This window comes from Streptopelia decaocto, assembly GCF_964273445.1.
Source record: "Streptopelia decaocto genome assembly, chromosome: 16".
Taxonomy (NCBI): Eukaryota; Metazoa; Chordata; class Aves; order Columbiformes; family Columbidae; genus Streptopelia; species Streptopelia decaocto.
This window is the reverse complement of record NC_138671.1, coordinates 7,725,281-7,752,127: the sequence shown is the minus strand read 5'-3', so window position 1 is coordinate 7,752,127 and position 26,847 is coordinate 7,725,281. Positions and strand designations below refer to the sequence as shown.

The 26,847-nt window shown below is 52.7% G+C and overlaps 1 protein-coding gene and 1 long non-coding RNA gene across 3 annotated transcripts; one reads left to right on the top strand and one right to left on the bottom strand.

The window, feature by feature from the left end:
* Positions 1-1,041: 1,041 nt before the first annotated feature.
* On the bottom strand, positions 1,042-26,847 carry LOC309446916 (uncharacterized protein). The gene is made up of 8 exons (XM_082067118.1): positions 26,760-26,847; positions 24,238-24,411; positions 23,555-23,700; positions 20,633-22,593; positions 14,906-15,015; positions 8,577-8,658; positions 6,900-7,082; positions 1,042-1,989 (listed from the first exon to the last, which is right to left on the bottom strand). The coding sequence occupies exons 1-4, from the start codon at positions 26,800-26,802 to the stop codon at positions 22,504-22,506; spliced, it is 453 nt and encodes a 150-aa protein (XP_081923244.1). The 5' UTR covers positions 26,803-26,847; the 3' UTR covers positions 1,042-1,989; positions 6,900-7,082; positions 8,577-8,658; positions 14,906-15,015; positions 20,633-22,503.
* Positions 5,876-13,148, top strand: LOC309446917. 2 transcript variants are annotated; one of them, XR_014185527.1, is made up of 5 exons: positions 5,876-6,093; positions 11,745-11,828; positions 11,982-12,131; positions 12,278-12,333; positions 12,585-13,148. It is a non-coding gene; the product is annotated as an uncharacterized lncRNA (long non-coding RNA). The 2 variants fall into 2 exon arrangements; XR_014185528.1 differs by lacking the exon at positions 5,876-6,093 and having other exon boundaries at positions 11,550-11,828.

Sequence of the window (26,847 nt, the reverse complement as noted above, 5' to 3'; positions counted from 1 at the left end):
TGCTGGTGGTGTCTCAGCGGGGATGCGGCACACGGGAACACCTCCCCACCAGCCTTCCCGCCGCCTTCGTGTGTGCCCTTTTTGGGCTGTTTTTTTACCCAAATGCCATTTCCAGCTCCCAGAAAATCCGGCACGTTAAACCCGCAGCACAGTCCATTTTCACAGAGAGAAGGAAAATACTACCAAGACTTGTAATAACCAACAATCCCCCAGAGGGGGATCAGAGACAAGAGAAGCAGCCTGGTGTTCACAGCCGCCTCCTGCACCCTGCCAGGGCAGACAGACAGACGGACAGAGGGGCTGACGGACAGCCAGGCTGAGGGTGCAGCTCTGGCACCAGCCACGCAGGGGCTGGGGGTGGCTCAGCCCATTTGGGGGCTGAAGCTTCATTATTGCAGATATGCAGAGGGCAAAAAGCTGTTATTTCTTCTCAATACCAGACTGGATTAAGAGCAGCCAGACCAGTAGTGTCAGCAAACTGGCTCTTGCAGATGTAATGGGAGCTGGCAGAGAAGCTGCTGCCCACGTGTCCCCCATTCTGGGTCCCCCACCAACTTCATGCTGGGACAAACTGAGAGCCCCACATGTCAGTGAACCCCTTGGCTTGGAGACACAAACCTGGGCTTAACTGGGATCTACCAAACCCACAGCAACGTGGGCAACCCTACATGGTCAGGCATCATTCAGGTCTCCAATAGCACCACCTCCAGCTTCTAAATAATCAGATTTTCATCAGCCAGTGTAAAGTTTGGCTTTTCCTCCTGTCCATTAGCCACTGGGATGAGCACCCGTGAGCCCAAGCTCAAATATTAACTACAATGTCCCCAGGTGGCCACCATGCAGCAGAGAATTGTCCCCTCTGGACCCGGCAGGGCACGGCCAAGCGTATTGCCCTCTCTTTAAAATGCAGGAGAAGAGCTGCTGCGCTTAGACTCGGCTTAAAACCAGAGCAAAACTGCAATGCAGTACTAGTGCTTTCAAAAACGGAAAAAAGCCTCAAATTCTGACAAATACGAACAACTGGGCAATAATCTGGGTGGACCATTGGTTAAGTTTTTACTCACTGTGTGTTTAAAGACAAGGACTCTTAGAAGCTTTTGGACCCTGTGCCTTAGGCAAAGGTGGGCTCACAGCCTGGTACCTGGCTGCAGCGTGAGCCTGGCTCCTTGGCACCAGCAGCCAAAGGATCTTGGTTCAAGAGTTTCCATTTCGAGATCTTAGAATATTAGAAAAGTAAGTGGGAAATCCTCCATTCCCACAGGCGCAGGGGGTGGGGATGGGATCCAGGACCCCCGAGGCTCTGCTGCATCCCTGTGGGAAGTGTCCGCACCTCCACCAGCTTCTCCCACGCCCCCTGTTCCCCACCATGTTGCCTCTCCCCCTCCCTGTGTGCTGGGTGCAATGAGAAATGTACTTGGCTCCCGATCCTTGAGTGGGAGGTGAAGGTAAAAAAACCCGAGACTTCATCTCTCCAGCGTGTGGGATGCGGCTGACAGCAGATCCCCACCCTTGACTCCTCCATGGTCGCTGAGGCGAAGGCGGAACCCCCAAATCCAGACCCTTAGGCTGAGCCCAGCTTCTCTGGTGCGTGGGGACAGCCTCACTACGTGGTTCTTGGAGAAACGTGGGTGACTTCTTGTGTCCCCTGGAAAGTCACTTCCCTGGGACCTTCTGGTCAAGGTGGGAGGTGGAAGATGCTGCTACGGCTCTTTGTCATTTTTGCTCCCGCCGAGGTGGCCGAGGGCCATGGAGGGCACATGTGTGTGCCAGGCTGGGTGTTTGTCCTTCGTCCTTCCCAGCAGCCACCTCTCATCTCCTCCCGGAACCACTCCAGGCTGCTGCACTGTCTCACCTGGAGACACTGGACTTGTTATTGCTGAAGCGAAGCCACTGGTCATCAGCACAGCTCACCCAGCATTGCCCCTGGTGTGCGGTGCTTTTCTCTGCATCTTCCTAATCCAGCTCTGCTGCCAACTGCACGGTCCTGGCCTGCAAAGGAATAACAAGACTTTAGGAAAGGGATTTGCAGCGCCTGCTCCAGCCAGATGCCCCGGTAGAGAAAGATTTAGTCTAAAGCCTGTATAAATGCTCTGTGCTTATTGCAGGTTTCCTTCCCCCGGCTTCTGCGATCCCAGGAGACTTGTGCACAATCCCGATGCTCCAGCTCTGTGCCAGCAGCACCTGCGCCCTGCGAGCTGTCACTGTGGGAATGAGCTGGGGACAACATGAGGGGGCTTAAGGGGCTACAGGATCCCCCCAGATCCTGCTGGGGTTCCATTGCTGTCTGCCTCTCCGTCACGGTGGGGTGGTGAGCCCATGCAGGATGTCATGGGACCCCAGTTTAATCGTGCAGCCATTGTCTGTGTTACTGGCACACTCCATTGCTAATTAACTTATAAAGACCAGTAGCATCAAGAGACTGGGATTCCCCCCAGCTCCATGTCCCCAACATAGCTGGGAAGAGCTGAGCCAGCAAGGTGACAGCATTGGGAGCTGCTGTCCCCCCACCCTGGCTTGGGCAGCCCCGGGGAAGTTGAACCCAGGCTGGTTGTGTGGAGCAGAGCCGGGGCAGACATTCTTCTTCCTTGGATTGAAACCAGAGCTCAAGAGGAGCTTCCAGAACTGGTATGGAACGTGTTGGAACCAAACCAACCCTGACTCTCCTTCCTACATGGAAACAGGGTTCATCTTCTCTGCAGTTGAAGTCCCACAGGTGCAGCTTTGTGCAGAAATTGAGGTCTGCAGTGCTACCAAAGCAAAACCCCGCAGTGGGATCTGCCCTGAGCCCCCGGTGCCCACCCTCCTCTCTTGCAACCCCTGTATCCACCCTGACCTCCAGCCCTCCACTCCCATGATGGGAGCAGGATGAAGTGGGGTGCTGGGGACACCAGCTGGGGACCAGCACGGCAGCAGGGCTGGGGTGATGCCCAGGATGAAGGATGGGATGAAGACATCCGGGCAGGACTCTCGGCAGCAGCGGGTGGGTGAGATGAGGCCAGCACAGCCTCCCTGTGACCTGCTCGAACCTTGTGTCAGCTTTCCGCCTCCCACCCCAAAACGTCCCTACCAACCCACACAATCTAAAAAAACCCAAACAAAACAAAACAAAGATTAGGAAATGCAGGGGGAAAAAAGGAAGCAGAGAGAGGCCCTGGGAGTGGATCTGGGTGCTGCCTGGTGCTCGTAGGCAGGGCAGGGCAAGAAGCTGCCACCGCAGCCCTGGAGAGCCCTTCCCACCCAGACCAACCTGGTCCCAGCCTGGGAACTGTTGCAAAACCCCCCCAGTCCCACCCTGGGATTTGAGGAAACTGAAACCTTGTGATGCAAACTGGGAGGGATGAAGCAAGAGATGCTTTCTCAGGAAGCAGGTGACGGATCCAGCACCGTGGGGCTGCACAGACAAGGCCACCAGCTGGCTGCTAAACTTCCTCGGACCCTGACCAGCCTCCGGTGTCACCACCTTCCCCCTTGTCCTCCCGTGCTGAGCTCTCCCACCGGCAGGAACCAGCTGCCCCCCCAGGAGCACAGCCCCTGTCACAGCTGGACCCATCAGCGGTAAATGAGGATGACAGGGTTATTGGGAAACAAGTCGACACTTCCAAACAGATTCTCTTTGCTGCTCTTTTCCTTCCTGAAGCTGGTCTGAGCGTGGCAGGGGTTGCTCAGGAAAGCCAGCAAGCTAATATATTCATGTCATCTTGCGTTTAGTGCCAGGACATGAAGTAAACACTGTCAGGGACCTCGCTTCGGTTCAAAGACAAGCCCTGTTTCTTATTCCAATCACATTATCCATGCTCCCCGTACAGCTTCATTGATTCATATCTTAAAAAGAAAAGCCTTCAAAACCCATTAAGTCTGCCTTGCCGCTCCAGCCCTGCTCTCAAGGGCTAGGGCAAGAAGCATTAACTAATCTGCTCACATTACCTTGCCTTTGAACCGAGCATCTCTCGGTGTCAATCAAGAGTGTTTGGAAGTGATACGCTCCCACGTGGGGCCAGTTTTGGTTGCTGAGGTCACCCAATGTCATGGAAGCAGAGGGACTGGCACCCTGCACTGGGTCCCTTTGGCACCCACGGTCACCCAGGGCTCGTGCCCACAGGTTATGGCCCCTGTTCAGTTCTGGAGATCGATGCACGTGTAAGCAAGCCCATGAAGGAGCAAATTCCTGCAGCTGCTCTTTCCCAGGGCCTCAGACAGCACCTGGGGTGCAAGAGCAGAGACTCCCGGTGTCAGCCCGGCCGGGTCTCAGCGAGGGGAGATGGCTTTGCAAGCAGCAATGTCCTCCCAGGGATTACGAAAGCCACCGCTGCCTATTGCCAAGGAAAAGAAGGTCCTTCCAGCCTCTTGGGCTCCAGCTCAGCCAGCAGCTGCTGTTTATTTGGCTTCGGCAACTTCCCCACATACCGAAACGTGCTCCCGGGAGCCCAGCATGCTCCAGCGCGGCCGGCCGGGACGTCGAGCTTGGCCACCCCGCATGCTCCCCAGCACCTTGCGTAAGGCGGCGCCGCACCCTCCGGCCTGACTTCCACTTGGGAAAGAATTATTCACTCTTGTTTCCATCTGACTGGAGGACACACTTGGGATGAAACACCCACCGCCCTCCCGAAGGCTTCCCATCCTGCCGGTGCCAGCAGCGAGGCCAGAACCGTCCCCTCTGCCCTTGGCTGACCCCCAAGTTCAGGGATTGGGACTGTTTACTGGATGGGCTTAGAGGGATTTGATTTTACTAACATTTCAAGTGGTACTCATGACTGTTGTTTGTGGGGTTTGGAGCACTTTGAGAGGACATGTCCACCAAGAGGGGACTAACCACAGCTGTCCCAGGCCCCTGTCACCGCTGGACTTAGGGCATCTCAGCTAGTCGGGGATGGAAAGCCAGGCTTCCTGCAAATCTCAGCTTTGTTTTTTCCTTCAGACCCAACCAGTCATTAAACCCAGATCAATCCAGGTCACTTGGATTCGGTTCTCGTTTCAAAATCCTTTTGCCTGCTCTGGGGCTCCTCTGGTCAGGACCTTTGTGCACTATTAAACCCCATGTGTGAGTTCACGTGCACGTGTGTGAACACACAGCTGTTTTCCTCCCTCTCTGTCTCTTACAGAGGATTCTTCCCCATTTATTCTCTTTAACCTAAATCCACAAAGTCACCTGACTCCACAAAACGTGTTTTGCATTGCAAAGGGCTGAGCTGGGACAAGGGGAATAAAGGCACTTAGCAGCCCATGGGTAGGACATTCATGGAGTTTACAGGCCAGGGAAAGGCTTCCCTGGTGAGACACCATGCGCAGAGGTCTGTGGGGACACCATGGGGCCAGAGCCATGCTGCGGGGAGAGGTGTGCGTGCTGCTGAGCGATGGCAGAGTGCGGAGGAGGAGGCAAACCCAGCCCGGGCGATGGGAGGATGCAGACAAGGTCTCGGGGTCAGCTGGCTGAGATGCGTCCACGGGGAATTACATGCAGGTCTGAGCCTGTCAGGTTACAGGAGCCGGGAAGGGGGGAGTGGGTTGAGGCAGGTCTGGCAGGAGGAGGGAAAAGGGAGCGGGAGGCAAAGGAGGAGCAGGGGGAAGGTGGGTGAAGTGGGGAGCAGAGCGGAGCACCCAGCCCTGGTGGTGACGGGGATAGAGGGGCAGGAAGATGGGCTGGGTGGATGGGGTGGGAAGGTCCATCACGTGTCCCTCCCAGAGCCCGCCTGGCCAAGGTGTGGGGATAAAGACCATACGGGGCCTGAGCTCCTCACGCCAAAACCAATTAAGTGCTCAAGGGGTCACAGTCCAGCTGCTTGGCTCCCTCCTGCCCGAAGGTCAGAGGAAAGCGTCCTCATTTGTTGCCTCTTAATTAGATCTGATCCTGCTCTAATTCCTCCTAAAACCAGCCCTGAGAGCCTTCAGGTGGCTGCTGGGGAGAGGTGCCCGCCAGCCAGGGTGACAGGCCAGCCAGGCACGGGTGACAGCCCCAGGCTGAGCGGTGCCTGCGGGAGGGACGCGCGGGGCCGGCGGCGCTGGGGGTGATGGAGGAAGCGCCATGTGCACCACCCTCCTGCTCCTCGGCACACTCGTCATGATGCTGCGGCGCCGCTTCTTCAACAAAGTGGAACCGTATGTCCTCTCCTGTCCCCTCGGGGCCCTGGGGCTTGGGACAAGAGGGTGAGGGGTGGCCCTGGGGTGGGGGATCTTGCTACTCAGCCTAAGACCCATCCTTGGAGATATTTGGTTTCCTTCTAGTTTTGATCTTCTGGGCGCCAGCCATTCCCTCATGCAGGGCAGAGGGGAACTGTCTGTGCTGTGACCTCCTCCTCGCTGCACCAGGGCGAGCAAGGAAGACATGCAGGAATGACCTCCTGACTTTCTGTTGCACAGGGACAGATCTGAACTCCTGGGATGCTTTTATATGCAACGATCAAGGTGTTTCCTAAATGAAGCAGCCCAGCGCCCTGCTATCCATCCAGACAAGCAGCCTGGCTGCCTGTTTGTCTTCATACCGTGGCTGGAGAGGAGACTGAGCAGCACTCTCAGCCATGGGGACATCCCCAGGCTGCCAATGACACTCAGCAGCACCCAGCTATCAATCCTTCTCATGCGAAATAGCCCTGGGGAGGTCCTGCTCCATCCCTGAGTGCTGGGAGCAGTGGTGAGGGTCTGGGTATGAAGGGTGGCTGAGAACATCAGCTCAGTGTTGGCTTTTCAGAAGAACCACCACACTGCAGCGCTGCGCTCCGTGCCCACGCACACACTCACTCCCGTCCCAGCTCCCAGGCGATGGCAGAGAGCAGATGGAAAGGGACTTGCTGCAGTCCCCCATCAAGTCAATGACAAAGCTGCGACCGGAGCGCAGTGTCACCTCCTGCTCAGTGCATCCTCACCATGCGATGGGCACAGGGCTGGCAGCTGCGGCTTCCACTTACCTGTAGCTCCCCGTGGCTTTTGGGAGGGAGTTTTGTTCCTATTCAGCACTTGCTTGGCTTCAGCTCAGCGGCAGTGGGACCACATTCTTGTCAAGGTCAAGCATCACCCTTATGCCAGGCTCAGATCAAGGAGGTTTCCGCTGGAGATGCACAAATCTATTTACCAGTGGAGACTGGAGACATCTGAAAGTGAGGAGGTCAAATTGACACTTAACGAGACAATTAAGTCGGGAGAGGGAGAAACAAGACTGGAAGCAGGGAAGGCATCTCCTGGCCTGAGTACCACAGCCCTCCCTTTGCTACCTGCAGCATCAGGACTAAATTAAGGACTCATTAATTAAGTGCCTGAGCAAAAGTGCTTGCTGCAGAGGTGGGGGCTGTCTCAGGGCAGGGGGCACAGGGGCAGCTGGCAGGGCCAGCAGAGCTGGCAGCCAGCAGGTCTGTCCCTTGGGAAGCTGCTGGGCGAGCAGGCAGCACTGGGGGGGCACGTGATGGGACATGGCTCAGGGACAGGTCACCTGAAGCGATGGCAGCAGTGCTGGCAGTGAGCAGGGAGGCGGCTCCAGCCACAGCACAAGCTGTGCCCATGGGAGCTGCCTTTGGGAGCCTGGGCAGGGATGCGGGGACAGCTGTGCAGCTGGCTTGGCACCCTTTTAGGAGCAAGGAAAATGTGCAGGTGTGGGAGGAGGTGTCAGGGATGGTTGTGGCTCAGCTACCGTGTCCTTGCTTTTAGCAAGCAGTGGGAAAGCACAAAACCTCACAGGAGGAGGTAGGATGTAGCCTGGAGCTGAAAAAGCTGGGGTTAGGAGGGAAAGAGGGGCTGCTGTGGCTCTTTCCACTCATGCAAGGATCAGCAGCTGTTCCACCACATCTAAACCAGGCCCTGCAGCCTGGTCAGACCTCACACCTGACTGCCATCATCATCACCATCGTCAACCTGTGGGCAGTGGGACAGCAACACAGCATGGGGAGAGAGCATGCATGGACTCAGCTTGTGGGGTCCCCAGCACAGCACTGGAGCCCCAGGGAGCACAAGGGAGACTCACAGCTGGATGGTTGGGAGAAGCTTTGTCTGAGCCCCACTGCAGCCTTCGGACCGGCACTAGGTCAGGATGCAAAGACACCAGCCGACAGAGAAGCCATGTGCTGCTAGATTAGCTCTTCTAGTGATTAATTGCTTTCACCATTGAAGACCAGTGGCTATTAAGAGGTTTTCTACTTGCTCTGTTTTGGACATTCATCTACTGACCTTGCTCTCTGCTGTCATAAATCAGAGCAGTTCCACTGACAGCTTTATACCAGAAGAGAATTTGTCACCAGCCTTTTGTATTTTGGAAAAGAGACGTTGCAGAAGCAAGAGAAAGAACTGCTGCCAGACTGGGGCTGGGACAAGTGGTAAAGGTGACCGAGGCAGAAGGACTGAGGCTTTGGATGGGCACGGTGGAGGGCAGGTAGCATCCTCCAGACCTCAAACAGACCCAAGGCACCAGAACCCCAATCCAGTTTTGATCCAACTGGATTTCAATGAGTTACAGGACCAGGCTCAGGCTGCGCAGGCACTAGGACGCCATACAGCAACAAAGACCAGGATTTTCCATATGTGCACTACTCTGGGTGACCCCTGGATTGAAGACATCCCTGAAAACCAGCACACAGTGAAGAAAGACAGGAACTCACATGTTCCATGGGATAAAGCTGCCTTGGTGCAGGAACGTCCCCCTGGCTCTGACGTCCCCGTGTGCAGAGCAGAGCGTGCATCCTGGGCAAAGGACACAAACAAACAGCACAGGCAAGATCAGATTATGTGAAATCCCCGGCTCACTTGACCTCCTTCACGTCCCGTCTTCTATTTATAAGCCTTGGGGCTGTCAGGGACAAGGCAGGTTGTCCTTGGCCCACACTCACAGGGCTGGGGGGCTCAGCTGTGGGCGCATGGGGTTGGGGTTGGCCCCTGGAGCTGGTTGCCACCATCCCAAAATGAGAGGTTTGAAAGGTTTCCTCCTAAAAGCTCAGCTGCAGGGTCTGCTGTTCCCCCTCACTGGAGATGAAAAACAAACTGAAGTGCCAGCCTGGACTAACCTCCTCGTGGAGGAACAGGAAGGTCATGCAGGACGCCTTGGGCTTGGGTGCTCAGGTTTCCTCAACAAGCAGTGATTTATTCTTTGTTTAATGTGGTATTTAACAAGAAGGTCCTGGCTGGGGGCCAGGGCTGGTTAAGGATGTCTGCTCTGTTTACCTTTCTCATGTTCTTCCCCTCCGGTCCCATCCTGGCGGGAGCTGCTCCCCACCTGCTGCTCAGCAGTATCTGGGTTTAGGGAGCTGGAGGTGCCGCTGACCCGGTGCCCTGGGGTTTGTGTCAGTGCTGGTGCAGTACAGGGGGGATGTAGGGCAGCAAGGACCCAAGGGAGCCCAGAAGCACCCACAGGATCCTTCTGGGAAGAGAGGGAACCAGTCGGGGGCTTCATGGGGCAAGGCTGGACTGTGGCAAATCAATGGAGGCACTTTGGGGAAGTGAAATGCGGATTTGCCTTTGCTGCCTTCTCAGCCCTCACACAACAGGCTGGACATGAACCCCCCAGGCTCCAGAAGGGTTGTTTTCCTAGAACTGGGCCATGGGAAGAGGGAGCATTTCGTGCCTGCACGCACCTCTCCCCCCACAAGGACACCCTCGTTGCACCCTGCACACTGCACTGCAAGGCGAGAGCAGACCCACTGCACCTCAGGCTGGAGAAAACAGAGCCGGTAGCTTGGCATCATCTGGATTTAACCTTCCAGCTTAGTGCCCTCTGGGGAGCAGGACGTGACCTCCTCATTTCTACCGCCCAGGCACGGCTGGCAGCGGCAGCACAGGGCTCTGCATCTCCGGGCTGGAGCCGTCAGCGCGCAGCAGGCATGCACAGACAAGTGTCAGCTGAATCTCTGTACGACTTTAAATACATTAGCAAAGCCACAAACACAGTTCCAAAGTGCTGCAGGCACAGCCAAGCTGATAAATAACCCCCAAATCCACCAGCAGGAAAATGACCCCCCTTTTTCCATGGGAGACAAGGTTTAGCATCACTTTCCCTCCTGTATCCATTTAGCAGCTGAGCAGATCCACTTGCTGCCTTTGAATCCAGTACCAGAAGGGTCAATTCTGTGCCACTTCTGCGGAGTCATTATCCTGCCGGTTATATAAATGTCTGGGCATGCACAAAAGGCAGTGCTGATACAGTGGCTCCGACACCAACTCTCTCCAACACCTGCTTTTCAGCTGGAGAGAAAGCCGAGCACAAGAACATCTCGAGAGCTGTCACACAGAAGGCTGCTGGCTTTCAAGCTGAATGGAGAGCTAAATAGCTCTCACTTCTCCTTTAGAATCTCATTTCTAAATGCAATTAATACTGGCACATGCATAATGAGAGACTGACGAGTGAATACAGACTCCGGCAATAAAGAAGCCAGCCCCAAGTGCTATGTAAATATTACAAATCCTCAGTAGAAGCTGACCCGGGGAAGACAGCTTTCTGGTGATTAAACCCAAGTGACAATACGACTGGATTCCTACATCTGTCACAATACTACCTGCTGATACATAATGAGCTACACTAAAAGAACTAGCTCTTGCTGCTCTTCAATGCAGATAAAATGTCTATTTGTAGAATGTAATTAATCTCTTCTTCAAAATCAGGAACCTTAGTGTCCTTGGTAACAACATGCCAGTGACTCAGAGAGTGTCTCTGGCTTTTTCTTCTGATTTTTGAGCGAGTTATTGAAAGTGACCCCAAATTCTAGCGCTGAAAAGGTGCTGCACTTCAGAAGTGGAAAAGCCAGCTGGGTATCAGGAGGCAGGGATGGGTTTTACCTGCACTCTGCAGGGCTCTTTCAGCAGCTTCAGGAGGTTCCTGTCCCTGTTTCAGCCAGATTTCCTGGGATGAGACGAGTTCTGTCCCCAAGACCTGATCCTCAACCCATCAAGCACAAATCCCCTTTTACCATCAGGCATAACCAGGCTGGTACAATACTGAAAGCAGAGCAAGAGTGAGGATCCCAAGATGAAGCTGCTCCCTCCTTTGCCTGGTTTCCACAGGCAATAAGCCAGAGGTGTCAAATTCATTTTCACCAGGGGCCACATCAACCTCACAGTTCCCTTCAAAGGGCAAAATGCAATTTTAGGACTGTATAAACGTGGCCCCTGGTGAAAATGACTTTGACACCCCTGCAAAAAGTGGCTTATTTCAGCCAAGTATGGGCAGGGATAAAGATTCAAGGGCATCCAGAACCTACCAGGTAGCAACAATGCAAAGCCATGAGCACTGGAACAGCAGAGGAATGTGGGGACATGTGGCTGGCAGAGCCCTGGGTCCCTTTGAGGGTTGTACTTGGGCATTACCTGCTCCTCCAGCCACCCTGCCCCAGGCTGGCTGAGATGGGTGCTGAAAACGCAAATTTGGGGCACTGGAAAGCACTCAGAGGCCAAATCCGCTTTCTATGAATTTCAGTGGGAAGCAACCGCTGCTGGATGTTGCTCACTGACCCAGTTCCAAAGCCCAGGGGACGGATGGGCGGTGACAAAGGGATGGCTGATTGGAGAGAGTGGGTGATGGAGGACTTGCATGATTTATTTAGTTTCTGGAAGGAAAAAAAAAAAAGAAAAAAAAGAATTGTTGGATAAAATCAGCATATTCCAGGCTAAACTGTGCTGCAGCAATACTTTGTGGGACAGGAGTTGAGGTGCTTGGTCTCAGCAAGCTAACATCTTTCATTTAAAAAGCCAGATTAGTCCAGGGGCTCTGGTCCCACAAGGTTTCAGAGCAATTTGCCCCTGGGCTGCAATCGGCACAGCTCACCCGTCTCTGTCCCCAGGCACCCCGAGGGAGAGGACGAGACCAGGAGAGAGGCCGACTCTGACCCTCGCACCACGTAATGCTGCTTCCGAGTGAAAACCAGGTGGGATGTAGCAGTTAGCTGGGCTAGATGCAGCTTTGGGGAAACTGTGGGAAGAAAATGCAAGCTTGGGGTAAAAAGCTTCGTCTTTGCCTTTCTGCCCTACTCACAGATCCCATGGGCATTTTAATTATTGTTTCTTCCTGTTTCACCCAGAATTTATAGGTCTTTCTGCCTGCTGGGGAGGCTATGAAGGCTCTAGAAAAACTGCTCACCCTGGGGGAAGGAAATTAGAGCCTGAAACAGACAGATTAGAAGGGAAAAAGCCCATTTTTCCATCATTTTCAGCAGCAGCTCGGTTCCCAGGTGAGAGCACATCCAGCTGCCCGGGTGCCAAGAGCATCTCGCAGGGACAGGAAAGGCAGCAGAGCTGGCACTGGTCCCGCTGCGGTGGGCATGGGCTATATGTGAGGTGGAGATTTGGAACTGATGTGGCTTTGTCCCCTGCACAGTGACCCCAGGGACTGAGGGCCAGCGCCAGGCTGCCCATCTACGGCTCCCAGCAAAGGTAGGACAACTGCCCAGGAGAAAACCTTTGGTTTCGGGTGAGGGGATGCCAGCCTGGGGCACATGTGTGGGTGTTTGGGGGGAATTTGAGGCCAGGCCTGTGTATCCTAATCCCCCCAGCCTACAGGGCACTGCCAAACACCCACAGGCAGCCCAGGGACTCACCTTCCCTTCCACAGATGCCCCAAAGCTCATAAACTTGTCTGTCCCAGCTCAGCAAAGCATCAACCGTGAGTCCTTCTCCTCCTGCAGCTCCCCTGCAGCCGGCATCCGGTTCAGCACACGCCGAAACTCCCAGCGAAACGACCCACGACGCCAACCAACCCACATCCCTCTAACTCCTCTCTTGCAGCCCAGGGGGGATCAGACACCGGCTGAAATGCTGGTGCAGAACAGAAATTTGCCTGTTTTTAAGGCTGAGCCCTGCGGGGTGGCCGGCAGCCCCACGGCAATGCCCCCCCAAAGCCACCACGCATCCCACGGGCACGGGGCGACCAGGCGTCCTGCTCCCGGCAGCGGGGTTCACGCACCCTCTGCAGCTCTCCCATCCACACAAATATGTTAATAAAAGATCGGTTTGCAGACGCAGCTTGCTGTAGATGACAGCATTAGAGGCGCATCTGTTTCTACTAAGCACCAGTCTCGTGCTGGGTTTATTTGGTCCATTTGCGGTGGGGAAGAGTTGCTTTCGGCATTCAGAGATGTCTCGTGTCTGGGAGAAGCGGGAGGGGGAGATATATTTTTGGCTCTATTTAACCACAAAAATTTGGGTTTAGAATAAAGAAAAATATTCCTGTTTTCTGTTTGCTGCCAAACCGAGGCAGACGATTTCTTGTGCAAGCCTTCATCTGTTTGAGAACTCAGTGTCCTGTTGGAAAAATAAATCTTCTGATGGGAAAAGTCTATCAGAATGTATTGATCAGTCATCGGTAGACTTGCAAACATCAGCTTCACCCTAACTGAAAAAGCAGTTCACAAAGCTTTTGCCGATACATGTGAGGCAGAAGGAACCAAGTCTTTGCTTGTTTTGGTGAGTGAAGTAGTGACAGAGCAAAATCCTTTCTGCGGGCACAGTTGCGCTGGCCTCTTGGTGGCTGGAATGAGCTTTCAGTGCCAAATACACCCCTTTTGAACCCAGAACAAGCTGTTTGCTCTTTTCTGAGAGCTGACCACACTGGTGGCCACAAGCAGGACACAGTGATGGTGGGAAAAGAGCCTGGGCTGTGGCTCGTGCCCAGGATGCTCCTGGCTGGTGGCAGCACCATCTCCCCATCCCGGGGCTGCAGGGTCACCTGCCACCAGCGCGCTAAGGCCAGACACACAGACAAGAGCTGCCAGCAGCTTGGTTCTCCACAGGGGTAGTTTCAAAAATGCCTACAGAGTTTTCCCGATAGATTTTTTTCCCCCTGAAGCTTTTTAATTAAGCTTTTATAACCTCAACTCACTTTAAACAGTTTTTTTTCCTTCTTTTTGGTAAAGGAAATACTGTGATCAGGAAGAATTAAACTGCTGTTTTACCTGGAGCTGCCTTCATTTTATAGCAGGTTAAAAGCAAGATGGAGAATCAATAATGCCAAAGAGGGGGGTGGTCAGGGAATGAACACAATGTACATGCACTGAAGCCAGTGCAGAAGAGATTGGAGGCTGGAAAGACAAAAGCTTCTCCGGATTGAAGCTTCAAAAGCAGAATCAGCTCCTCAGATGATTTAAATCACCTGGACGCCCCTGACATGCTGATATCGCTATAGCAGAGCTTTCATATATTTATTTAAGGGAAAATAAAGGTCAGGGGTTTAGCTGCAGGGGAAGCATCAGGACTGAGGCTGTTCAGCTCTAGGTGGGCAGCAATGAGCAACAAGGAGGATCTGCATTCAGGAAAGGTCAGAAACAAGTTGGAGAGGAGCTCCAAAATGTGCATATGCTGGAGCTGTGAGAGCCCCAAAGACGAGGAGCACAGTCTGTTGCAACCCACTGAGAGTAGCCAACTGGACCCCCAGTTTGCAGGGTTAGCCCAGGCACAGTCACCCTGGGCTTAGGAAAAATCCAGATTTCAGTCTGGACATTACCATCAGTAACTCTGACCTTTCTTCCCATCTGGACTTGCACAAACAAAAATCCCAGCAAGGACAACGCGGGGCCAGCTGGAGGTGGCGCCTGCAAATGTCACGGTGCTGCCGGGAACGGGGTCACTGAGCTGCCAACCTGCGTGTGCAAACACCGCTTGCTAAACCGCCTGCACGGGGGTGTTGTGTATTTGGGGGATAAATGTTTCCTGAGCCACGGAAAGGCCAGCTCTCCATCTGGGGACCTCCGAGAGGGTGGATTTCGTGAGAAACGTTCATTATTTACTCAATCAGCCGCAGCCAGCAGCTGAGTTAAGGGCAGGCGAGTCTGCCTGTAGCAAGCGGCTGCCCAAGGGTTGCTGGCCATGCCGAGGTGTTTGCTGTCTGCGCTGAGATTTGGGATGGTCCCACAAGGCCCTTGGTGGGTGGGAGTGGGAATTTGCTTAATCTTCTCTGCTGGCCAAAACCACCCTTTACTTTACAAGAAACACAGAATTGGACAGCACTCACAGGCCAGGCGCGGTGTCACCAGTGGTCCTCTGAGGATGCTGATGGTCTCCTTCGGGATAGGAGGCTGAAGGACATGGTCCTACCATCATGGTTCTGTTGTCGTAGTCCTGCTGAGGAGACGCTGTTTGTTTGACAAGGAAGGAAGGAAGGATTGTGACATCTCTGCTCTTCTTCTTTCCATCTCTGTTCCTACTAAAATACACTTTGGGAAAAACCAAAAGGGAAATGAAACGGCGAGTGGGCGACATGCAGCTGGGGGTGGTGGAGGTGGTGTGGGACCAGCAGCCCAGAGGAGGGGGTGAAGCTGTGTGGCCTTGCTGGGCCCAGCTCCCCAGGGTTTATCTGACTGTCTGTTTTCATCATTTCTCTGTGAGAAGGGAAAGGGACCACACAGCAGCAGAAAGTCCTGGAAATCAGTGAGGGAGAACATTCCCAGCACCCTTCCCTCCGCCGCCGCCCCTGCATACAATTGGCTATGGGGGACGTATGGCTCTGTATAGGCTCCAACTAAGTGAGATAACGCCTCGCAATTAAATTCCTAATTACAGCCAGCGAGTGCACTTTCCCAGCTCTGAGCCTCCTGTCTCGGTTGCACACGTGGTTGCTCTGACAGACCAAATGGACCAGGGCTGGGGTCACCTCAGTTTGACTGGCCTGTCTGGTCCATCCCCTCCATATCAGACTCTGCTGTCCTTCCTCTGCTCCCATTTCTCAGGCATCCTAAAGGCCGCTCGTGCCCTATAACTTCTCTTTTTCTCAAAAAAAACCCCCAACCTATCAACCACAAAAACTACAGTAGAAGCAGAGGGAGGAAATTGCTTCAAGTTTCTTAACTGTCTCATGGAACAAAAATGTTTCTTAAGGCTGTTCAGGGAAAGAGAGGGTCAAATGTCCCTCATTAACACTGATTTACTGAAAGGGCTGGCAAGTGGAGGAAGGAGACAGTCCAGCTGCCTGCCTCGGTGCACAAGGAGCCCGGTTTGCAATCCAGGCTGGGGAGTGATGGCTGGTCCCCCCAGGATGTGACTGGGGTGGTGGGTTCACTGGCAGAAGGAACAGTGGGGCGCAGGCTGCTGGGCACCCACACTGCACCCCGGAGCGGACCTGACCTGCGCTAGCACCAGGGGCAGGGCAGAGCAGCTGTTTGGAAACGCGGTGACTTTCTGAAGAAAAGAGCTGCAGTTGAGCCCTTTGCAGGGGATCTGGTGCTGGGTGGGGGCAGTTTCCTTGCACCAACCTCAGCCCGCGCTGCCCCTCGTCGTGCAGCCTCCAGCCGGAGCCTGGCGGAAGGGAAAGGGAGAAGGCTGGCCCAGATTTCAGGGTGTAAATCAGCAGGGTTCCTCTCCAGAGCGAGCTCAATTACATTGATTTACACTTGCTGCGGATTTGGTCCATTCAACCCAATTAAAACTCCAGAGGAAGTGCAGAGAGGCAGGATGTAATTACCTGCACTGGAATCCCAGTTCAGAACAGGAGGCAGAGCTCTCCGGATCAAATTAATCCCTGGTGTAACTCTGCCGAAGTTACACCAGGGCTATAATTGGCCTGAAACATTTTAACTATCTCATTTAATGTTATTCATGCTCTGCTGGAGAGGAGAATGTTTATCCTAAATGAGAGACTCTAATGCTCCATAGCAATAATAGAGTGTGAGGCTTACACGGTTTCTCATTTACGAGGATGCTGGGGAGGCCAGATTGTCACGGAAGATGCAGCAGATCTGGGCTCCCCAAATCTTTAACCATTTCCATGGCTCCTGCAGTGGTTGGTTGTCCCATTGTCCTTCCTCAGGTCTGCCCACCCTTCTCATGCCCAGGTTCCTTTTCATCTCCTGGAGATGCTAGGGGCTCGTAGCCCAGTGCCAACCAGTGGCAGAATTAGGAGGAGATGTAAAGAGCAAACGGAAAGCACCAGGAGAGGCCTTTCAAGATTAAAGCTCTGATAAATCAGAAGAAGAGAGATTTCCCGGCAAGACTTGCCTCGCCAGTGGTGCTGAAAGGGGGGATTTCCACCAGTGAGACCTGGCTCTGCGGTTTTCCCCAGGTCACCCAGGGGAGCAGCCCCTGCAGAAGGAGCAGAGTGGATGCTGCAGGCAGCTCAGCTGCCCCAGTTCCATGGGGAACGGGTCTTGGGAAGCACGATCCATCCCACTGCCCTTCCCATGGTGATGCCATCAGCCAGCCCAAGCACGTGTCCTGCTGCTTGGAAAGCAAAGCCTGCGGGTCACGTTCCGCCCCAGCAGAGCGCTGGCTGGCAGCACCCTGCCAGGGATGCGTTTTGTCCCCGGTCCTCTGCTGCGTGTCCTGCGTCCTCCCCGAGCCAGCCCTGGCAGGTACTGCTCACCGCGGGCTCTGCATCGGCAAGACCAGGCTTTTGGAGGATTGTGATTATCCCTCATTAAATCGGACTTCCACTCCCCAGGCTGTGTTTAAGACAGAGCCCTGGTCTTTCCCTCAGCTCCCTTGCCAATGGAAACCACAGGAATGGCAGATCTGTTTCTTCCAATGCAATTTTTAGTGCCCTGTAGCTTAGTAGAGGCTTGAACATTACAATTCAATCTGGCTCCTCTCTGTTCCTCAGAGGATATTAGATCTTTCTCTTGATATTCCCTCACTCTTTGTAGCTGTTACCCTTGTTTCAATTTCTAGGGCTTCCAGACTGTTTTTAACAATGCTGAGCTTTCAAGTTGCTTCCTTCAAACTTTCTCCAGCCATGCTTTCCCAGAACCTAAATAGCTTTGATTATTCCCAGATGTTTTCAGTTTGTTAACTCCAGAGTGGTATTGTGTAATGGCTTGGAAAGACGACTGGTAACAGGCATCCTGGGTTCTCTTTGCTGGTTCATCAACTTCCTTCCCGAGCACAACATCTATAGGATTTATCCTACAGAAGCAATGCCATTAGCACCAGGTTATCTTGCTATAGAGAACATGACTAGAGGTGGCTGAACTCCTCTTGCTGATAAAGATGCCCCTTTGAAAGCATGGGGCATCTTCTCCACCCAGTTCCTTCTTATCCTCTCTGCTGAGATTTTGAAGCAGGATGACACGTCAGGGCAACAAGCCCACAGGGAAGCCTTGGAGCAGGCAGCACCTGATGAAAAATACCTTAGAATCATAGAATCATTTTGGTTGGAAGAGACCCTCAAGATCATCATGTCCAACCATTAACCTTGTTCACCCCCAGGCCAGGCTGGATTCAGGCTGTGGCCATCCCTTCCCACCAGCCAACAGCACAAAAGCAGCTCTGCTCAGGCCAAGCTTTCCTTGGCCTGGGAGGATGCCTGCGTGTATCCTGACAGGCCAAAATCTGGGGAGTAAAGAGTTTTACACAACTGGCTGAGCTCCTAGCAAACCTCTGCGGTCCTCCTGACTCCAGCAGTGCTGCCGCTCTCATTCTTAAGCCATTGCATTGCTAAACACACATAGAAAACATCCTGATTCCCACTATTAGAGAGCCAGGGTGTAGCCGAGCTGGCAGGAGACACAGTCCCTCTCAACCATCTATAAATCTTCCCGAGATAGAATCATAGAATCATTTTGATTGGAAGAGACCCTCAAGATCATCAAGTCCAACCATTAACCCAACCCTGGCACTAATCCGTGTCCCTGAGAACCTCATCTCCGTGTCTGTTCGACCCCTCCAGGGATGGTGACTCCACCACTGCCCTGGGCAGCCTGTTCCAATGCCCAACAGCACTTTACGGAAATAAATTTTTCCTGATATCCAATCTGATATCACCTCAAATACCCCATATTTCTTGGTACCTCCACCCATCCTGCTGGATCCTTCCACTTCAGTTTCTCAGCCCAGTGCTCAGCTCTGCAAGGCCCAAGGTTACTGGGATGGATGTAAACACATCACACAGCATCTCCCTTCTGTATGCAGAGGATCATGCCTGGGTAGGGCAAGGAACAACCATGAAGAAGGAGGAAAATAAGATGGGAACAGGAAAAAAAAAGCTCTGAGCTGGTGGGATGGGCGCTGCACCCAGAGGTGCTCAGGAGAGCAGGGAGGAGGTTGAGGGAGGAGAACCAGAAAGCCAAGCTGTGAGTGAAGAGTGTCAGCGCTTGGAAAGCGCAACCAATTTGCTTTTAGTACAGTTCATGCCTCTCCAACAGTGCCTAGAATAACAAATTTGCTCCACCCTCCATGCCTGAATGCTGGAGGAAGCTGCTGAGAAACGTAATTGATTAGCTGGCTGCGTGCACAGAAAAAAATTGCCCAGCATCAAGGAAGTCACTGTCTTGACAGTTAATGCAGACACTGGTGGGAGATAGAGAGACCAGCTGCAGAGTTTTTATCACACAACCCCTTATTTTAGCCTGGGAACAAGGCAAGGGCTGTTTTGATGGGTGACCCATTTTGCAGTGCCATCGATGGGCAGGAGCACGAGGGCTGTGTCCAGGCTGCGCTCACCACCCACCCAGGGCTCACTGGGTGGACACGATATGGCCCTCAGTCCCAGCATCTTCAGCCAGGAAGGGCAGGGAAGCAGAATTTGGGCTGCCTGCACATCTCACTCCCCACTCTCCAGACCCAAGGGTCCTATCAGCCCTGGCAGCTCCTGAATAAGCAGAAGGAGATGCCCTGAGAGTGACTTCAGCATCCGGGGTGCAGTGAACAGAGCTGAGCGCGTTGCAAAAGCTGAATTTCCAGATGCCTCACAGCGTGCCCCCCAAAAAAGAGGTACCCAGCTCCTCTAGCCCCTGCAGGCCGTCTCCCCACTCCCAGCCCCTGCCCAGGCTTTCTGCTTTGCATTCAGGATGTCTAGCACTGCCCCGCCAGAACAAGGTCACTGCATAGGATTGCTTCCCCCGTTTGGCAAAAGAAAACAAGAAGCCAAAGGCCTGCAGGGGCTGTGAACTTGCCTGTCATGTTCTCTGACAGTATCAAAACCTTTTGCCGCTTGTGTTTTTCCCAAACTGTCACCGCTTGTCACACCCCTTGTTTAAATCTCTGATCCTGAAAGCTTTCCCTGAACCCTCTGCAAAACAAATGGAGAGAGTGTGGTCTGTTCTCCAAGGAGGTCGGACGCCACCGCAAAAAGCAGTGAGGCTGACAATGCCAGAGCTCCCCGGAGCAGGTACAGGCAGAGCCAGGCGTGTGTGCCTGCGCTGTGCGGCTGCCAGAGGTGGGAGGCAGGCAGCCTGCTAACCCTCCTCTTCCTCCTCTCCCTCCAACTGCTCAGCCCCTGCTTTTTGGCTCTGGGGAGGATGGAAGGGAAAGGAAAGGGCTCGGCCCCCCTGTTTGCTCTCTGCTGTGCAGCGCTGCTCTCCTGCCCTCCATTTCCCCTATTGCTGCTATTTGACCTGAGCAGCCCAGAGGAATTTTAGTCACGGTGCATTCCTAGCACAGCATCTGTTTTCTAGAGCAAAACGAGAACAGCTGCCAACAAACAAATCTTCCCCTGATGCCTGGCACTTCTCATGGGCGGAACAAAACTTCTTGAAACCCCCAGAGGAAAAACCAGCAGAGCTCAGCTGCAGCAAAACCCATCCCACCCCAGCCTGTCCCCTCCAGGGGTTTTCTGCAGCATGAGGGGGCTCAGACAGAGACTAATGAACATCATGATAGCATCCATACGGTACCACGTCTAAAGCTTTGAGTGAAAGAGGCGCTAAAGAGAGATCTCTCCTTTAGCTGAAGGCAGAGCGCTGTGGGAAAGGCTGCACTCTGGCTGAACACCCCCAGCATCCAAGTCCAGCTGTGCTCAGTGTCCTCTTACCTGTCCAGGCCTGTTGTCCCTTTTGTAACCAGGCAGGATAAAGTCAAGTAGGTGGTTTCAATACCAGACACGCTGAGTTCACACATGGCTTGCTGTGAAAGAGCTTTGGAGGCTTGTCAGGACTAAGTGAGGTTTGTCCCCAAGAGCTGTGAGAAAGGCTGGTGCTATCGGAGCCAGGCTGGCGAGGAGGGACACACACAGGGCTTGCGTGGGCTGAGCTGGCTCTCGGATTTCAAGTGGAAGTGTCTCTGCCCATGGGATTGCTGCATGCTTGAATAACAGAGCTGGCAGATGTACAGAACCCCTTTCCCCATGAAGGTTAAAATCTCCTCCAGGTATTAACCAAATATGGGACAGAGCCTACAACAGTTTCTCTGCCACACTCCTCAGTTTCTTCTCAGATTGCTGTGGCTCAGCAGGTTAAAGACAGATGTACAGAGTCTTTGGTTAGCAGGAGGAGGAAGGAGCAGAGCAGCTCGGGAGCTGATGCAGACAGGCAGAGCTCCAGCGATGCTTTGGGAGCAGCAGCATTACTGGAGAAGAGGGAGGTGGTCAGAAATAGCCAGAAGGTAACTGAGGGAAGTCTTTCTGGAGGCCCTGTGACCAGCTGAGACACACAAGCAGCACATGGTTTCTTGGCCCTTCCGACTGGGGGAACACTTGCTCTGGTTTGCTCACATCTTGAATGCGATAGAATAAGGTCAGAAATATTGGTGACCCAGTTTCTTGGAGGGCTAACACCAGCTGACACTCTTTTTTTTGCTAAGCAGGTTCCACCCTCAGTCACAATGCAGAAAGCATTGTGCAGAAAGCAGAAAGCAAGGCAAGACGCTTTTTCTTGCTCACCTTGATTGAGACTGAGGTTTATCTTGAAATAGCCATTGCAGTTAGTGCTCAGCAGTCTCAGTCTGACAGTACTGGGCCTGATGGAGGTTCAGCTTCACCTTCCCAGTCCATCATTTTAGCAGGACACACTGGAACAGGCTTAGCCAGTGGCATTATCAGCCAATAACTCACAGTGGTTTGCTTAAGCAGGGGCATTGTTTCTCCAGCTGTGAGGATTTTTAGGCATGAAGCATGTAGAGTTCACAGCCTGGACAGGAGTAGCACTGATCTGCTAAAGCCTAAGGCAGGGACACTAGGTTAGCCCCACTTAAGATGCATTTAGGTTTTCTGTGAAGGTTACATGAAGTTCAAATTGCAACACACATCACATCCTCGGTCATTAAGAGTCCCAGGAGATTGCTGTGAATGCTGCAGAGTGACAACAGCTACTGACTGCAGGCAAGTCATGACAGCACTTTAACTCATAAATGGAAGATGGCTGAAAAGTCTAATCCTTGAAAAAACAAGAGTTCCTTTGTGATCCAGGCTTTCAGGTCAGGTTTACATAATAAGCCAGTCTCAGCAAGACTAGACCGCAGCTTCTCATTCAATTTCTTGGCTAGACCAGGCCATTCTGTTATAATAACACAAGCAAAGTCCACTGTTGCAAACACCATCTGCTGAAGAGGAGGAAGGTTTCACACTGTGTCAGTCTCTTTTATCTCGGTGTAGGTTCTGCACAGGAGCTGGCTGGAGCTGGAAAAGCAAAGGACACCCCAGCAACAGCTTTCCCTGGTGCAGCCCTGCTCGAGAACTAAGCCAGCTCAGCTGAGCTCAGTCTTTCTGCTTTGTATCAGGTCACTCCACAACAAGCGAAGAAGGAACAGCAAGGCTGGGACTGGTGGTATGTTTGTGGTTGGACTTGATGATCTTGAGGGTCTCTTCCAAGCAGAATGATGCTATGATTCCACGAGGAACCACTACACTCATCTTCCCTCCCATATCTGCTCTGGGGTACGGTCACACATGGGTCAGCAGTAACAGGTTCAGCTTCTTAAACCACCCAACAGGTATTTGAGCTTCTCCGGAAACTGCATCTTCAGATCACAGCCCAGTACTGTCATTAGACTGAACAGCTGAAGCAGGAACACACTTCTAGAGACTGTAAAGCAAATACAGCACATCAGAGCACATTTCTATAGCAATATAGGTTGCACACACCAGCCAAAGCAACTCACAGCAGCAACACCTCACAGCAGCAGGCAGCTACCGATGCTGAGGTGATATATACCCCATAGCTCAGCATGGGGCTGAGCAAGATTGGGCCAGAGGGACACAGGGGCAAACACAAGATTGGGCAGGAGCAGAGCAGGTGGGACCGGGCAGAAAGGAGCTTTAACTGGGGGTTGTCAACCAGCTGAGACCTCAGACAGGTTGGTGGGAAGTAGAGTCCTTCTCTGCTCCCCAGGGATCTTATTCTCTTATGTCCTCCTCACAGATGCAGCCTCATTTTGCCAGCCCAAAGTCTCCCCCATGCTGAGAAGGATGCCCTCCTCCCCCTGAGATCCCACACAGATGATGCTCCAGGGCTTGGGATTTGGGACCCAGAGCATCAGATCTGCACGGAGGTGGGAGGGCAGGCACTGACCTCCAGCAGCCTGCGACACACAAGGCTTCAGATCGAGTCCCTCTCAGCCTGGAGCCAAACCAGCATACAGCTCCAGCTCTTCAACAGTAAAAAAGCTGAATTAGTTCAAGTCATATTGCCAGCTGTGTATTTAAATAGAAATTACAAGGAATTACACAGGGTTTCTGCTGCAGTAATGCACCAGGTGCCCGCAACGCTACTGAGGCAGCTGAGAAAGGAGGGGAATGGGATGGGAACTGGGACCCCCATTTCCTGGGAGAGGTGCTCAGAGGAAGCAGAGGATCCTCATTCCTGCCCCAGCAGCCAGCACCTTGCTCCTTTGAGCTCCCTGGCTCCTGCTGGGCTTTGACCACTGTGACCCACAGGTCTGGGGAAGAAAAACACCATCAGGAGAGCCCACAGCCACTGAGTCCCAGTGTAGGTGCCCTGGCCATGAACTGAGATCTTACAGCATGAGGTACTGGCCAAACGCAGACATCAAAGGTGGTGCCCATGCCAAACTGCAGCCTCTTGGAGGAAGATGTTAGGGAAGCGGTTACAAATTTGAAGCTTTCCAAAGCATGTTGGCAGCTGGATCCTCTGGATGAATAAAACTCTGCCAAAAATTAAGATCTGTTTCTGTGAAGCTGAAACAGCAAACTTGTTTGTCTTTCCTCCTTCCCCTCCCAACCATGTTGATGTTTTAAACATTTACAGAGACCTTTATACTGTTTAAATAATGATTTAGGAGCAGGGGGGATTGTTTTCATTTTTTTGCCAGCTGCTCCAAGTCAACAGCACTTCACACACAGCTTCTGGTAAATCAGGTGCTGTGGTTTGAGGCAGTACCACCCACACTGTCCTGCTTACCCCTGCCTCGGCCAACCTGCCCCACAGCTGACTGGGCAGAAGGAACCCACATAACCCCCCCTAACCCTCAGTTGTGCCCCCACCAGCTGGATGAGGGGGTTACCCAGAGACCAGCGAGCCACAGCAGCTCCCTCTCCTCTGCATGCTCTGCCATGTCAAGTGCAGCACCTGGTTTGCTAAATAACGGGGTGTATGTCTCACTTCCACCACACAGCCCCCCCAAACCTCCCCACAGCACTCATCAGGCCTCAGAGCTCATGCAGGGGTGCTGGTGCACACATACGTGCTGGGAAGCCATGGTGGGGTTTTCTCCCCGACGTGGTGAGGAGTGATGGAGGAGGAGGATGCTGCCATGGCTGAGTTCTCCCATCCTCGAGCACAAGAAAGATCAGGCATCTCCTGCGGTGCGTGTTCTGCCGCCCACCTCCTTCAGCAGCCAGGCTGCTGGAGATGACAGCTGAGGGGAGAAAGGAGAGAGCTTGAAATGTGCAGGGGGAGAGATGGCTGAAGACAGATCGACCTCTATGCAACAGCAGAAGCATTAAGTCAACGGCAAAGCAGCAGTAAATGTGTTGGTAGTTAAATCAGAAAGGCACATGAGTTCCTCCCTTGTGGGCAGATCTCCAAGAGTCTGGGGGTTGTGTTGGGCTGATTGAGTTTTATCTGCAACCTGGCAGGAGCTGGGGAGGTTTAGGGAAAGGGGTGAGGAAGACTGTGCAGGAGAGCTGGAGGCTTTTTGCAGGATGTTTGGACTGAGCGAAAGGACAGAGAAGTGAGTCCCAGACATGCTGTGGAAGCAGGATGTGGGATAGAGAAAATGTTTATACAGTCAACTGTGGGCTAATCCATGGGAGGCTTTAGAGACCATAAAAGCCATCTGCAAGTGGATAGACCGCATTCTGTAGGAAACTGGTGGTTTAAAACAATGCTACCCTCACTCTTTGATCTGTTCAGAAGAGATCAGACTTGGGACCCTGAAGAGAAGGGCAGGATAAGTAGATCCATAAGTTCTGCCTGCACAGGGTGGGTGGGAAGGACCATTTGTGGTCTCTTCCTGTACAAGAACTTGGGGCTGTCAGACAAAACTAACAGGAGCCAGACACAGAACAAAAGAAGCTAGTCCTTCCCACAGCGCAGGCTGACCTGTGCAAGTCCTCCCCACAGGAAGGAACGGCTGTTACAGGTTCACAGTGGGACCAGACGCATTAATGGAAAAACGAGTTACCAAAATCTCCATTCTAGAGAAAACCCACTAGTGGAGGCACTGAACTGACGTCTGGCTCTCGAAGTTCACACCCATCAAATGGCTGGCAGGGTATGGGGAGATGCTTCATATGGAATCACTGTGCTCCTGCCCTTTCCTGGGCACCCATTTTGTGCATCTCTTGGACACAGGACATTGCTCTGGATGGCCCCTCTGTCCGATACCCTGCACCAGGCTCCCCCCAAGGAGATGTGACCGAGATCTTCTTACAGAAGGCAGGAAGAATAACTGCAGCTCTTTAACTGACTGCTCTCAGCTTACCACTCTGGACTCGGCCAAATGAGGCACTTGCGCTTCTTTCCCTATGTTAAGGGCAAGAAAGTGACCTAACAGGTCCTGAAATAATGTGACCTTTCGTCATTTAAACATGTGCTTTCCCACTAAGCAATGAAAGTAGCAGAGATGCTATTCTTAAACGTACCTCAAAGTAATTACCTCCTTCCTCTGGTATAAACGATGGGAAGCAAGAGGTGAGCCAAAGATACAGCATTTGCAATTCTCCATTTTCAGTCTTTGGTAGGAAGAAATATTGGTGATTTGTATTGTGCTCTGACACAACTGCTTGACCTCAGCACATCTTATGCTAATTACTTGCAAGAATATGTTTGCTTGCTCCGTGCGTGCCTGGCATATTACTTGTATCTGAGCTTGATAGATGAAAAATTGCTTATACATCAGTGCAGACTGGGTTGACAGAATCAATGCTTGGTTGGCCGAGAAATCCAGGCAAACAGAAATACTGTTTGTGATAAAAGAGGACCTGAGAAGTTCCTCATTAATATTGCCCAGATGTTTTTATACCAACTCACTCCCTTTCTGCTTACCATGCCTGTAATCTCTCAGGCTGGCACAGGACACAGAGAGGATCCATCCTTTGCCTAAAGCAAGGTCAACTCTCAGTTCCTGGTAAGTTTTTATCTAGCTTGGCCTTAAAGACCTTCTGTGATGGAAATCTTAGTCTTGGTTCACTAGCCTTACAGTGTTAGGTTTCTCCCAGCATTTTTGAGTGTGTTTGTGTAGCTGTACGCATCTTCCATCTCTGGGTGTGCTCTGAGGATATATATTTTAATTAAACATATTCATCCATGAAGAAGCCGGATTCCTACTGCTATTGTTCAACAAGTGCATATGTCTGGCCCCAGGATTTATCCATGCAGGCGCTGCAATTGGAACAATTTGTCGTGTGCTCTCTGTTCCGATCGGCTCCTCCAAGGAACGAAGCTGTGAACGCAATCTGGCTAGCTCTGACAAGATGGTCACTTCGCCTAGCTGGGACATCAGACATGAAGCGATCAAGTCAGTTGATCAGCTTGTCCCCATTCCCCTGATGTGATCTCCTCAAGCACCGTTCCCCATCACACTTGAAGACAGGGGGTTTTGTTGCACTGCGCCCAAAACTCAGCTGAGGAAAGGGGGAAGAAGTGGGAGGAACAGCTGAGGGAACCTCCAAGGGACATGGTGCTGGTCCAGGGCTGAGCTTGCTATTTCTTCTGCTGTTCAACACGATTGGGAAGAGAAAGGGGAATCTTTTCTGCTCTCACCTGCAGGAATCCACACTGTAGCTCTGCCCACAGATGCCGTCATGGTCCCAGAAAAGCCACCCCTTCATTGCACAGATATTCTGTAAAG